Here is a 14,921-nt window from a genome sequence, read left to right as displayed (position 1 = left end):
TTCCAAGAGTGAAGCAGCCCCACAGTACTGCACTGGAATGTCATGTGCTCAAGTCCTGGAGTGAGATTTGCACCCACAACTCTCTGACCAAGAATGAAATAACTCCGGGACGGCACGGTAGCCCAGTGGTTAGCACTGCTGCTTCACAGCTCCAGGGACCTGGGTTCGATTCCCAGCTTGGGTCACTGTCTGTGTGGAGTTTGCACATTCTCCTCGTGTCTGCGTGGGTTTCCCCCGGGTGCTCCGGTTTCCTCCCACAGTCCAAAGATGTGCGGGTTAGGTTGATTGGTCATGCTAAAAAAAAAAATTGCCCTTAGTGTCCTGAGATGCGTGGATTAGTGGGTAAAATATGTAGGGATATGGGGGTAGGGTCTGGGTGGGATTGTGGTCGGTGCAGACTCGATGGGCCGAATGGCCTCTTTCTGTACTGTAGAGATTCTATGATTCTATGATTCCTCAGAGGCCAGTGCCCCCTCACCAGATTCCGTTTATGTACAAACTCTATTCCAATCACAGTGCTTGAGGTACACAGTCAGAATCCGGAGTGTCAGTATCCCTGACACTCTTCAATATATACAGAGGTGAGGCTCCCTGATTGGGCAGGCAATTATTATAGAATCCCTGCAGTGCAGAAGGAGGCCATTTGGCCCATCGAGTCTGCACCGACCACAATCCCCACCCAAGCTCTATCCCCATAATCCCGTGCATTTACCCTAGCTAGTCTCTCTGACACTAAGGGGCAATTTAGCATGGCCAATCCACCTAACCTGCACATCTTTGGACTGTGAGAGGAAACCAGAGCACCCGGAAGAAACCCACACAGACACGGGGAGAACGTGCAAACTCCATACAGACAGTGACCCAAGCCGGGAATCGAACCCAGGTCCCTGGCACTGTGAGGCAGCAGTACGAACCACTGTGCCACCCCACGGTGGCACAGTGATTACTTCAATCAGGGAGCTCATACTCCAACAAGCCAACCTCATGGGCCTCGTTGAGGTCATTACAGAGAGGTAAGAGTGCCACCAACCGAGCCTTAAATGACAGCTGAAATAAATGCGTGTAGGTTCTGTTCTAAAATAGGAGACTGCTGAAGCACTTGATTCCAAAATTTTGCTTTAAATCAACTTTTTATCTTTTATTTGAGCGCAGAATTTAGATGTTCAGATGTTGTTGCCATTCCGGATCTTGATTCGTTATTTTAAAACCAAGAACACAAGGTGCAGCAAAACTAAAACAATATCCTGCTTAGCGTAAGAACCAGTGTCGGAATACATGGCACAGTTTCCGATTGGATGACATTGGTGCTATCCTTCCGAAACCTATGATGTCCTTGAGCAACAATAACTGAAGGTACAATTGTTGTATTTCATACATTTTGGAAATGTTGTCATTGGTGTGTTATTCACCCGAGAAGACACACGGTGGTGTCGATTTACTGTCTTATCTGAAAGATGGCACTTGGAAGAGTGAAGCAGTCCCACAGTCCTGCACTGAAACAACAGCCTTGACTTTTGTATGTTGGCATAATATATCAAATCTTAGATGGTGTGCGCCGACTATTTAGACTGGTCTTATGACTAAAAATAGAAGTTTATTTCTTGACTAAGCTAATGCACAAACATGACTCTTTATACAGCCCCAGCTATACCATCTAACTGGAGGAGGAGGCTCCATAAACCTCAATGCTGGCAGAGCCCAGCACATCAGTGCAAGAGATATGGCTGAAGAATTTGCAACAATCATCAGCCAGAACTGGGGGGCATACACAAGTTGGGCCGAAGGGCCTGTTTCCATGCTGTAAACCCCCGTGACTCTATGACAAGTGGATGACCCATCTCGGCTTCTTCCGCAGGTCCCCAGCATCACAGATGTCAGTCTTCAGCCAAATCGATTGGCTCCATGTGATATCAAGGAACAGTTGAAGGCAGGGGATACTGCAAAGGCTATGGGTCCTGACAATATTCCAGAAAAAGTGGGACTCAGGACTTGTGGAGTCCTAAGCACAAAGGAAGATAATTCTGGTGGTTGGAAGTCAATCATCTAAGTCCCAGGTCTGCACTGCAGGAGTTCCATACAATAGTGTTCTAGGTCCAACCATCTCCAGTGGATACATCAATGGCCTTTCTTCCATCGTAAGGTCAGAAGTGGGGATGTTTGCTGATGACTGCTCGATGTTCAGCACAATCCGCGACTCCTCAGATACCGAAACAGTCCGAGCCCATAAGGGGGCACGGCGGCTGATGATCTTGCGCTGGTCAGCTCATTAAACATACATCAGTGCAGGGCATTGTGGTGGAGGGCACGCAGGAAGTCACTGGACACCATTACCTTATGGACTCCAAGATCTGGGTGTCATACTGTAAGGGCACCCTGACATCATTCACTCTCTATAGGCCAGAAGCTTCAGTCTGGCTGTCATTCAACACTGAAGGAGAATGTCACAGAAAAGAAAATAACCTACGGTTCAGCGAAGCCTCCTTGGACATTCTCCTCCAAGCCAAGGGAGGTGCTCTTTTCCTGACTTGGCTGCAGCAGGTCTTCCAGTATGACCTCGACGGCCTGGATGGAGGTCACAGCGGAGGGTAGAAGCAGTGAGACCCAGCAGTGCAGGAAGAGGATGAATAACCTGCTGTGTCCCACCAGGGTAATTGCACTGTTTCCTCTCACTGACACCTACAGGAGCATCCATCGGTCTAAATGTAAGTGTGGACCGGGAGGTCGCGCTGGAGTCTGGGTTGCAGCTCTCAGCAGCAGATGGGACATTTGCACGGAACTTGTGCCAACCACGTCATGCTCTCAATCTCACATCAGTTGCTTGAACAACCTGCTTCTTTATCACTTATTGCGCAAAGCTCAGCAGCTGCTATCGGCAAGCATGCTCCTGAAATCCTCATGTAACTATAGGGATGACAATCAATCCTCCTGTCTTTGTGCAGGAGAAGAACGCCCACAACAAGTGGAAGCATTCCCAGATGGGAGGCAGAATTTCAGCCCTTACCTTGTCTGCCACCCCCCAACCCCAGCCCTACACCCCCCAACCCCAGCCCTACACCCCCCAGCCCCAGCCCTACACCCCCCTGCCCCAGCCCTACACCCCCCTGCCCCAGCCCTACACCCCCCTGCCCCAGCCCTACACCCCCCTGCCCCAGCCCTACACCCCCCAACCCCAGCTCTACACCCCCCCACCCATGAAACCTTCCTCGATTATCACCCTGGTCCTGCCACCCAACTGCATCCCACTAATCCCCCCCACCACCCCCCCCCCCAACTGTTCGCTCTGTTGTCCAGCACCTTCAGTTCAACTCCCAAGACTCCAACTTCCAGGACCATCGTTCTCCCACCATTTTTGTCTGTAAAGCCGCTCTCCCCCAAACATTCCCTCTCTGCCTCTCCCTGCCCCGACATTCTCCTCCTTCTCTGGACACACTCTGTAACCCACCTCCTTCCACCCTTAACCTGCCTCCCGTGTCCAGTTTCTGCTCCACCCTTCTACCTTACCCGCCCCCCCCCCCACTTCGTGCAGCTTGTCCGACTAACACCCAATCTGACTGAAGTCGTGAGCGGCCCCCAGCATCTGCTCGTCTCCAGGTTGTGTAAGAAGTGAAGTTCTCCAAGTACATGTCACTTGTACGCAATGGTAAAAGTGAACCTTCTAATTTCTTGCTGGCGGGGAGGAATTTTAATTTGCAGGGGGGGGGGGGGTGTGGGGGGGGGGGGTGGGTTGATTCTGGCAAGGTGGCCTTTGAATGAATGTTATAGAATCTTTGATTTGATGTCACAGTGAAAAATATTGTTTCTTGCGCGCTATACAGACAAAACATACTGTTCATAGAGAAGGAAGCGAGAGAGTGCAGAATGTAGTGTTACAGTCTTAGGTAGGATGTAGAGAAAGATCAACTTAATGCAAGGTAGGTCCATTCAAAAGTCTGACAGCAGCAGGGAGGAAGTTGTTCTTGAGTCGGTTGGTACGTGACCTCAGACTTTTGTATCGTTTTCCCGAAGGAAGAAGATGGAAGAGAGAATGACTGGGGTGCGTGGAATCATAGAATCCCAGTGCAGAAGGAGGCCATTCGGTCCATCGAGCCTGCACCGACCACAATCCCACCCAGGCCCTACTCCCGTAACCCCACATATTTACCCTGCTAGTCCTCCTGACACTAGGATCAATTTATCATGGCCAATCCACCTAACCCGCACATCTTTGGACTGTGGCAGGAAACCGGAGCACCCGGAGGAGAACGTGCAAACTCCACACAGACAGTGACCCAAGCTGGGAATCGAACCCGGGCTCCTGGCACTGTGAGGCAGCAGTGCTAACCACTGTGCCACCGTGCTGCCCAGTGTTAGATGAGACGCTAATGCATGCTGAACATTGTTCGCCAGGAAACTGGAACAATCTTTAAAATCCTGAGAACAGAATTCCTACAGTTCATCCCACCGCCGGGAAACTGAGTCTTGGCCTCGCATCAAATTCTGTTCCCTCCCCCTGCCAGACTGTGGGTGGGACTGGGGGATTTTGTCTGGAGAAATTTGAGAGCAATTTGGACAGTAATGCTTTGTGTTGCTTTTAAAACTGTCCAGTTTGTAAAAAAAAAAAGGCTTCCTATTTGGCCAAAACCATCGACAAAAAAAAGCTACATGTGAGATTTTGTGTCATGAGTAATAAGCGTGAGTGTTGCCTGGGGACCAAGAACATAAGTGTGGCTAAAATCAGCAAACTGTCACATGTACCACAGGGGAAAGCCAATTGCCATGAATAACTTTCCCATCTCATTCTATTTTGTTCCTGGATGTGGGGTTTGGAGTATTGTCTCTTGCTCTCATGGGGCTGGAAGATCAGTCGGATTATCCTAACATCCCTGTCCAGCGGTTCGGAAAACCTGATGCAAAGCTACAGTATTGTGGTTCTAATAGAGGACATTCTGAATGCCATGGAATGCTGGGATAGTTCTGACTCCATTGCAACCTTCCTTTTTTAATCTCACTATCCAGGAAAATAAACAATGGTTGTCTTTTTGGGGGGATGATCCTTTTGCATTGCTGCTAACGAGTAGAGGGGAAGGAAGGGGATGGTCATTTTTAGGCAGATCCAAATGTCTTTGACACTTGAACTTCAATGCCCACCTGAGTCATGGTGCAATATCAATAAGGAGCAGAGGCTACAGTCGGTGGAAAGGGGATGTTTGGTCTCATGGGGATGCTTTGTCTGATCAGCTGAGCTGCACCTCTCCTGGAGTGCGGTGGTGGCTTACAAAGTACCAAGGGGTGGCACAGTGGTTAGCACTGCTGCCTCACAGCTCCAGGGACCTGGGTTCGATTCCCGGCTTGGGTCACTGTCTGTGCGGAGTTTGCACGTTCTCCCCGTGTCTGCGTGGGTTTCCTCTGGATGCTGCGGTTTCTTCCCACAGTCCAAAGATGTGTGGGTTAGGTGCATTGGTCACACTGAATTAGTGTCCCGGGATGCATAGGTTAGAGGGATTAGCGGGGTAAATATGTGGGATTACGGGGATGGGGCCTGGGTGGAATTGCTGTCGGTGCAGACTCGATGGGCCGAACGGCCTCCTTCTGCACTGTAGGCTTTCTATGTTTCTAAAGGGGGCTGGAAGATAGCCCAAGAATAACTCCAGACAGGGAAGTGTTTTGGAGACTGAAAGTGGTCGATTCTGGACACTGTCCAACTGAACCCAGGGCTCTGCTGCTGGAGGGAACCTTGCCTCAGAAACGGAGAGCAGTTTAGATTCTACCGTCTGCAGCCGAACTGGAAGCATGTGTGTGTCCTAGACGGTGGATTTGTTTTCCTGCTCTTCTTAAATTGTTTTTCCACAAACTTGGGCGGCCGACTCCCTCGAGTGGCCTTGGCTGCAGATGAGCAGATTAGTTGCTGGCAGCTGCCTTTGACTCGCACTGAATCATTTTCCAGTGAGCATTGCTGGTCTCGACCTTCAGCAGCACATTGCTACCGCTGCCTTTGTCAAAGGGAACGCCACGAGGTTAATCACTAATGAAGAATTCCTTTCTCACTGCCATTCAGCTGTGTGGTTGCTGCCCAGGCTGCAGCAGCATTTTGGGAAGTATTAGCATTAAACTTGCATGCACTAGACTTTAGAGAAGCACCTCAGTGTCAGTCCCACGAGCAGTACTCTAATAAGACTGCACTTCCATTAACTTCAATGCAGCGATGGATAGGGAAGGGACAGGATGAAGGTTAGTCAGCACGACATTTTTTTTTGTATTTATAATTCATAAATCCCACCCCTCTCCCACACAACCTTGCATTTCAATCAACCCAGAGCCATTAAAAATAAATCAACTGTTCCACAAGCTCCAGGAAATATCCTTGTTCACTTGCCCAGCAACATAGTCTAGTATAAATGTGCACGCACACATTCAGAAACATGTTAACGGCTCACATCATCATAAACAGCTTGTTTGGTTTGATATAGTGGGACTTCATCCAGTGAATAGAATCATAGAATCCCTACAGTGCAGAAGGAGGCCATTCAACCCATTGATTCTGCACCAACCACAATCCTACCCAGGACCTATTCCCGTAACCCCACATATTTACCCCTGCTAAACCCTGGGGTATTGATTTGAGATTCAAGGACATATTTGATTGCCTCGGGTGGTGTGTGTGTGGGAGGGTTCAGAGGAATTCACCAGACTACCTTACCCAATCCTCCTTTTATGTCCCTCTGATTTTGCCACTCCCATAGTTGTGTTGGTTAATTTGTTGGGGGGTCTTGGTCATGGAGTGATTAGGAAACTTAAACCAATACTTTTACGGGTTGGTTGTTGGAAAACCCTTTCTCAAAGGTGGTCAAAATGAGATTGTGCTAGGGGTAAACAGTGATTATTCACTGGTTAGTTTTCAGCTGAACCCATACCATAAGGGCTCACCCCTCATCAAGTTTATTGAAATGATTCCTTCCATTTTATTATACGGCACAACAGGGATTTAATTGTCCTAGGGTCAATTTAGCATGGCCAATCCACTTAACCTGCACATCTTTGGACTGTGTGAGGAAACTGGAACACGCGGAGGAAACCCACGCAGACACGGGGAGAACGTGCAGACTCCGCACAGACAGTGACCCAAGCCAGGACTCGAACCCGGATCCATGGCGCTATGAGGCAGCAGTGCTAATCACTATGTCACCGTGCCGCCTTGGAATACTTCTGTACTGATTAAACTGTCAACACATCTTGCGTCTGTTGTTAATCCATATCCAAGTGCAAAAATGAACTGGCATCTCCATATAGAAGCTGGTGTGTTTCTATTTTTAACAAGCAAATATCCCTTCAATAACTAGATACCGCCTTAGTTGAGAAAAATAGACTGGATCATGGTTGCATGGGCTAGGGGAAACTTTTTTTAAATTCATTCGTGGGACATGGGCATCGCTGGTTGGCCAGCATTTATTGCCCATCCTAGTTGCCCTTGGAGGGCAGTTGAGAGTCAACCACATTGCTGTGGCTCTGGAATCACATGTAGGCCAGACCAGGTAAGGACGGCAGATTTCCTTCCCTAAAGGACATATGTGAATCAGATGTGTTTTTCTGGCAATCGACAATGTTTTCATGGTCATCAGTAGATTCTTAATTCCAGATTTTTGTTTTATTGAATTCAAATTCCACCACCTGCCGTGGCGGGATTCAAACCCGGGTCCCCAGAACATTAACGGAGTTTCTGGATGAATAGACTTGCGATAATATCACTAGGCCATTGCCTCCCTCTGGTCTGGTACTTGGCAAGTGTCATTTTAATATGGATAAATGCAGTATTGTGTGCATGAGGAGGGATAAAACCAAGCATGTGATTACCTGTAATGTGTGAACATCGAGAGCCTTCAGAAAGAGAAAGACTTAGCACAGAAACCTCTTAGGATTCATAGCAAATGTAACAAAAGTAAACAGAGTATTCAAGTACACTGCTGGGACAACAAAACACAGAATAAAAAAGAACATTATACATAGTCCTTGAAAAAGACACTGGCCAGAATTTTCCGGCCCCATCGTGGCGGGACCTGCCATGGGAGATTTGGTGGCCCAGCCAAAATTCCATTGATTTTCGGCGGGACTGGATAATCCCAGCAGTGGGTGGGGCTGGAATATCCTACCCGTTGGTTGGGCCTCATCTAAAATACTGTTTCCAGTTTTGGTCTCCACAGAAAGTGAGTGATAAAGGCCTGGAAGAGGCGTGGAGAGGTTGATACAGAGACCTTAGAAATTATTCAGCTAATTTACATCGCTGTACCCCCAACAAAATCCAGTGTGTTTTGCAGCAAGAAGGTTAGAGAATCAAGTCCTTACAGCATAGGCACCAGGGAGAGTTGACTGACATCTTTATGCGAACAAACGATTTAGATTTGTAAGCGCGGGCAGTCTTTTTGATCCGAAAGGTTAGGGAGGATCAAGAGACACGTATACAACTTGTAAGGTTAGATGTCAGAAGATTTTTCTTACCCGAGGGTCACTCACCTTCAGGAATCACCTGCCGGCTGGTACAGCGATTGAGGATTCATTACAAGTGTTCACAGGGAGCTAGCTGAGTTCCTGGTTGGACTGACACAAGAGCGTACAAAAGAAAGGTGGGGTATTGATTTGAGATACAAGGACATATTTGATTGCCTCGGGTAGTGTGTGTGAGGGAGGGTTCAGAGGAATTTTCCAGACTACCTCACCCAATCCTCCATTTAGGTCCCTCTGATTTTGCCCACTCCCATAGTTGTGGGAGTTGATTTGTTGGGGAGGTGGTCATGGAGTGATTAGGAAACTTAAACCAATACTTTTACAGGTTGGTTATTGGAAAACCCTTTCTCAAAGGTGGTCAAAATGAGATTGTACTAATATTAAACGGTGATTATTAACTGGATAGTTTTCAGCTAAACCCATACTACAAGGGCCCGTCCCTTGTCAAGTTTACTGAAATGATTCCTTCCATTTTATTATACGGCACAACAGGGATCTAATTGTTCTAAAAGTGCTACGATCTTCCCTAACTCCCACCCAACACACTGGCAACCCCGAGCTCTTCTAGAGACTGCTTTGCTTCCAGTCAGCAGCTAGAAACTGAACAGACTAAGGATCAACTCTGCATCCATCACCCTGTTGCAACTGCATCAGCGTTCCAGTCTGGTGTGCTCCCTCTGATCATCATTTAACTTGTTGAGATTACTAATCCTTTCGAACGAGATACGTGCTGAATCTTTGTGCAGTTTCACCTGGGGTCTAATATCCACTAGTGCTTTTCTTTTAAAAGTAGGAGCAAAGGCCATTCAGCCCTTTGAGCTTACTCCGTCATGGCTGATCTGGTTATGTCTCAGCTCCATGTTAGGTTTGTTAGAGAATATAAAGACTGACAAATCCCCAGGGCCTGATGGAATCTATCCAAGGCTGCTCAGGGAGACGAGAGATGAAATCGCTGGGCCTCTGACGCAAATCTGTGTCTCGTCACTAGGCGCAGGTGAGGTCCCAGAGGATTGGAGGATAGCTAATGTGGTCCCGTTATTTAAGAAGGGTAGGAAGGATAACCGGGTAATTATCGGCCGGTGAGCTTGACGTCCGTGGTGGGGAAGTTGTTGGAGAAGATTCTTAGAGATAGGATGTATGCGCATTTTGAAAGGAATAAACTCATTAATGATAGTCAGTATGGTTTTGTGAGAGGGAGGTCATGCCTCACTAACCTGGTGGAGGTTTTTGAAGAAGTGACCAGAATGGTTGACGAGGGAAGGGCCGTGGATGTCGTCTATATGGACTTTAGTAAAGCGTTTGACAAAGTCCCTCATGGTAGGCTGGTGAAAAAGGTTGGGTCTCATGGGATAAAGGGGGAGGTGGCTAGATGGATGGAGAACTGGCTTGGTCACAGAAGACAGAGGGTGGTAGTGGAAGGGTCTTTTTCCGGCTGGAGGCCTATGACTAGTGGTGTTCCGCAGGGCTCTGTATTGGGACCTCTGCTGTTTGTGATTTATATAAACGATCTGGAAGAAGGTATAACTGGGGTGATCAGTAAGTTTGCGGACGACACAAAATTGGCAGGACTTGCAGATAGTGAGGAGCATTGTCAGAAGCTACAGAAGGATATAGATAGGCTGGAAATTTGGGCAAAGGAATGGCAGATGGAGTTCAATCCTGATAAATGCGAAGTGATGCATTTTGGTAGAAATAATGTAGGGAGGAGCTATACGATAAATGGCAGAACCATAAAGGGTGTAGATACGCAGAGGGACCTGGGTGTGCAAGTCCACAGATCCTTGAAGGTGACGTCACAGGTGGAGAAGGTGGTGAAGAAGGCATATGGCATGCTTGCCTTTATAGGACGGGGCATAGAGTATAAAAGTTGGGGTCTGATGTTGCAGATGTATAGAACGTTGGTTCGGCCGCATTTGGAATACTGCGTCCAGTTCTGGTCGCCACACTACCAGAAGGACGTGGAGGCTTTGGAGAGAGTACAGAGGAGGTTTACCAGGATGTTGCCTGGTGTGGAGGGGCTTAGTTATGAGGAGAGATTGGGTAAACTGGGGTTGTTCTCCCTGGAAAGACGGAGGATAAGGGGAGACTTAATAGAGGTGTATAAAATTATGAAAGGCATAGATAGGGTGAACGGTGGGAAGCTTTTCCCCAGGTCGGTGGTGACGTTCACGAGGGGTCACGGGTTCAAGGTGAAGGGGGGGAGGTTTAACACAGATATCAGAAGGACATATTTTACACAGAGGGTGGTGGGGGCCTGGAATGCGCTGCCAGGCAAGGTGGTGGAGGCAGAGACACTGGGAACGTTTAAGACTTATCTAGACAGCCATATGAACGGAGTGGGAATGGAGGGATACAAAAGAATGGTCTAGTTTGGACCAGGGAGCGGCACGGGCTTGGAGGGCCGAAGGGCCTGTTCCTGTGCTGTATTGTTCTTTGTTGCTGCCTGCCCCTCCCGTAACACTTCACTCCCTTTTTAAAATCGAAAACCTGTCTAACACAGCTGTGAATAAATTCAATGACCCAGCCTCCACTTCTCTCTGGGGAGGAGAATTCCACAGACTAATGATCCTGAAAGAACACATTTCTCCTCATCTCCATCCTAAGGGATAGACCTCTTATCCTTAAACTGTCCCCCCTAACTCTAGTCACTTCCACGAGTGGAAGCATCTTCTGGGGTATCCACCCTACCAAGTCCCTTCAGGATCTTATCTCTCTCAATAAGATCACCTCTCATTCTTCGAAACTCCAATGGATACAGCCCCAGCCTGTCCAATCTTTCTCCATAAGACAAGCCCCTCATCCCAGGAATGAGTCAACTTCTCTGCACTGTTTTAAACTTAATCTTTTTTTTTCAAATAAGGAGACCAAAACTGTACACGGTATTCCAGATGTAATCTCACCCAGGCCCTGTACAGTGAAACTTCCCTACTTTCATATTCCATTCCCCTTGCAATAAGTACCAACATTCCAGTTGCTTCCCTAATCTGCTTACTGTACCTGCATACTAACTGTAATGACTTACACAAGGCCCACAGGGTGGACCTCTTAGTATATGAGCTCCCTGATTCAGACAGTAATGGATTGTCCAATGGCTAACCACTGTGCCACTGCTCCGTAATACTTCCTACTAATAAAAAGTACAGGATTCCACTTCAGGATCTTGCGTGTATATATAATGTGGAGCGTCAGGATTACTGGCACTCTGGATTTATATTCTGTATGAGGAAGTACCTGTCTGAGTGATGCTTACTGTGTAAATAAATCTAAATTTGGTGAAGGGACACTGGTCTTGGAGGAGTTATTTCACTTCTGTTTTATGATTCATGCACGAGGACACCCAGACCCTGCCTCACCGCCGAGCCCTCCATTCAAATTATAAACTGCTTTTCCATTCTTGCTGCCAAAGAAGACAAGTTAAAATTTTCCCACATTATACCCAACTGCCAAACTTTTTCCCCACCCACTTAACCTGTATATATCCCTTTACAGTCTCTCTGCCTCCTCTTGATAACTACCTATCTAGTAAAGTTTAGTTTATTTATTAGTGTCACAAGTAGGCTTACATTAACACTGCAATGAAGTTACTGTGAAAATCCTCTCGTTGCCACACTCTGGCGCCTGTTCGGCCACACTGAGGGAAAATTTAGCACGGCCAATGCATCCAACCAGCACGTCTTTTGGACTGTGGGAGTAAACCCCCGCAGACACAGGGAGAACATGCAGACTCCGCACAGACAGTGACCCAAGCCGGGAATCAAACCCGCATCTCTGGCGCTGTGAGGCAGCAGTGCTAGCCATTGTGCCATTGCTCCGTAATACTTCCTACTAATAAAAAGTACAGGATTCCACTTCAGGAACTTGCATTGTTTTAAGGAACAAATTTTGGTCAGAATTTCAATGTAGAGAAAGCCTGTAACAACAAGACAAAAACATCACTGAAGAAGATTCAGAAAACTTACGTGGCTTTGTGGTGGGGTCATCATCGAGGGCATCAAACAAGCTAAAGTCATCCTCTCCTAAAACTAAAATACAATGTCAAATATCAGAGGCATGTTACAAGCTGTACTATATCAAGTCTTTTTTTGACAAAGAGCTGCTTAAAGTCAGAGGAAGCTCCCCCAGCTCAAGATAACAACAATGCAATGTTCAAGTATTACCTCAGGCAGAAAGGATTCACTTTAGAAAGTTTAAATTGACATCAAATCCATGAATTACCAATGAGTCATGGCAATGCCACTAAGTTTGTACTGGACTGAAGAATTGAAAGCTTAAATAGATGTGTGTACGTTTTGTCTCTACTTCCCCAAAATAACTGGTAATGGATAACACCCCCAATCCAGGTCAAAAGTAAATCGCAGCATCGTCTAAACCAAAATGCCTCTGAATTTTCAAACAATGTTCCAAAGTGCCTGCAGTGGGCACTGGCTTTCTGGCGGAAATCCTCTCCCACTTGTAACTTCAGAGTCGCCACAGCTGTTAATTTTACGCAGATCATATCAAACCATTTTTTTTTCTTCCAGCCGTGGTCTTTTTCATTGCAATCAACTGGTAACAATCATAGAATCCCTACAGTGCAGAAGGAGGCCATTTGGCCCATCGAGTCTGCACCGACAACAATCCCACTCCAGGCCCTATCCCCACAACCCCACAGATTTACCCCGCTAATCCCTCTAACCTACATATCCCGGGGACACTATGGGCAATCTGGCACAGCCAATCAACCTAACCTGCGCATCTTTGGACTCGTATGTATTGCACGTGCATTGTCTTTGACCTACAGTATTAAATCAATAGTCAAAATCTACTCTGAATGGCTTATGGCAAACTTGCAGCCGACAATGAAATATAATCACATAATAATGGGACGTACTGTGTAAGGGAGACGAACCACATTGCGCGCTGCAGTTAGGTGGCTTATGTTCCAGGGTTGGGTTAAAAACAAAGTCGCATTCAAATTTCTCACCAATTATTCCGCCCATTGGTTTGTGGCGTGCCCCGCCTCCCTCCTGCCCCTTTGCAAGTGGAAAAAGGCCCCCCCTGCCTCCAATGTGACCTCTCTTGAGCTCTGAAGAGGGCCTCTTCTGCAGACACCTGCCATCCCCTGACCCGCCAGCAGGAGGTGCATTTGCAGAAAGAAAGGATCTCGCTCATTCCCGTCAATAACGTTTGAAATTCAAGCCAAAGCACCTGGGGTGTCTGACCAACCTTCAGTCAGATCAGGATGGTTCTGTAACTCAATGTTGTAAACCATTTTATTAATTCAGCAACAGCGAGCTTTGTTTCTACTGAAACTATCGCACGGGAAATACATCTGGAATTGATGAGAAAATCGAAACAACTGGTAATTTTCACCCTTAAAGCTTCACTTCAACCTGACCTGTAAGACTGAGCTGTCGTGGAATTATAAAATGTGTCTGGCATATTTTCAATTCCCTGTTACCTAAGATGCAGCATAACCCAGTGATGAGTCAGTGGCTAATGGCCAGAGAGACAGAATGGATTAGACATTTGTCTGATTAGACAAAGCTTTACAATGGAGTCCAGTCCCGCTGCTGACGTCTATTAAAGAGCATTCTTTGAGAAGATCTAGGATCACTGTGACCTTAATTTTTCAGGAGGTAAATCCTTTCCCTTCCCTTCCTCCTCTCATGGAGGGACTGAACTGTGTTAGTGCACAGTCCTCACCAGTAATACTCTGGTATGTCACTCAATTTGATTTGATTTATTATTGTGTTAGTATACAGCGAAAAGTATTGTTTCTTGCGCGCTATGCAGGCAAAGCATACCATGCATAGAGAAGGAAACGAGAGAGTGCAGTATGTAGTGTTACAGTCATAGCTAGGGTGTAGAGAAAGACCAGCTTAATAAATTGTATGGTAGGTCTATTCGAAAGTCTGACGGCAGCAGGGAAGAAGCTTTTCTTGAGTCGGGTTGGTGAGTGATCTCAGACTTTTTGTATCTTTTTCCCGATGGAAGAAGGTGGAAGAGAGAATGTCCGGGGTGCGTGGGGTCCTTGATTATGTCGGCTGCTTTTCCGAGGCAGCGGGAAGTGTAGACGGAGTCGATGGATGGGAGGCTGGTCTGCGTGATGGATTGGGCTACGTTCACGACCCTTTGTGATCAAGTGACCATTCTTTGCGCGTGAGTCTAAACGGCGAGCTAGTGAAAGCTTTCTCACAGCTGAGCCCAGTTTGTTCTCTCCAGACATCTGCACTTGCACTTTCCACCTCAGGGCAGGATTCAGGAGTCGATGATAACCTGCTGGCTTTCCTTTCCTTCCGAGCACACAGAGGATGATGAAGCCGAATATAAATGGCAGGTACCGTCCTCCAGCGCAGACCAGCTGGCGAGGCACGGGGCAGGAAAATCTTTGCCGAATCTTTCTGAATGTTGCCAACTCTTGGCATAAAGTAAGATGCAGAAACAGTGCAGCCACCAGCCTTTGA

At 47.2% G+C, this 14,921-nt stretch overlaps 1 protein-coding gene across 3 annotated transcripts in view; it reads right to left on the bottom strand.

Annotated features, from left to right (window-relative positions):
- Nucleotides 1-14,921, bottom strand: part of LOC144493012 (CD99 antigen-like protein 2) — a 154,963-nt gene that overhangs the window by 50,172 nt on the left and 89,870 nt on the right. For 2 of the 3 annotated variants that reach the window (XM_078211801.1, XM_078211802.1), the window contains exon 2: nt 12,435-12,497. The exons of the other annotated variant lie outside the window; for it this stretch is intronic. In XM_078211801.1, the coding sequence (XP_078067927.1) occupies nt 12,435-12,497 (63 nt within the window). The remainder of the gene's footprint in view (nt 1-12,434; nt 12,498-14,921) is intronic. 3 annotated transcript variants of the gene reach the window in all.

This window comes from Mustelus asterias, chromosome 4, assembly GCF_964213995.1.
Source record: "Mustelus asterias chromosome 4, sMusAst1.hap1.1, whole genome shotgun sequence".
Taxonomy (NCBI): Eukaryota; Metazoa; Chordata; class Chondrichthyes; order Carcharhiniformes; family Triakidae; genus Mustelus; species Mustelus asterias.
The sequence above is the reverse complement of the archived record's forward strand: the minus strand, read 5'-3'. Positions and strand labels throughout refer to the sequence as shown.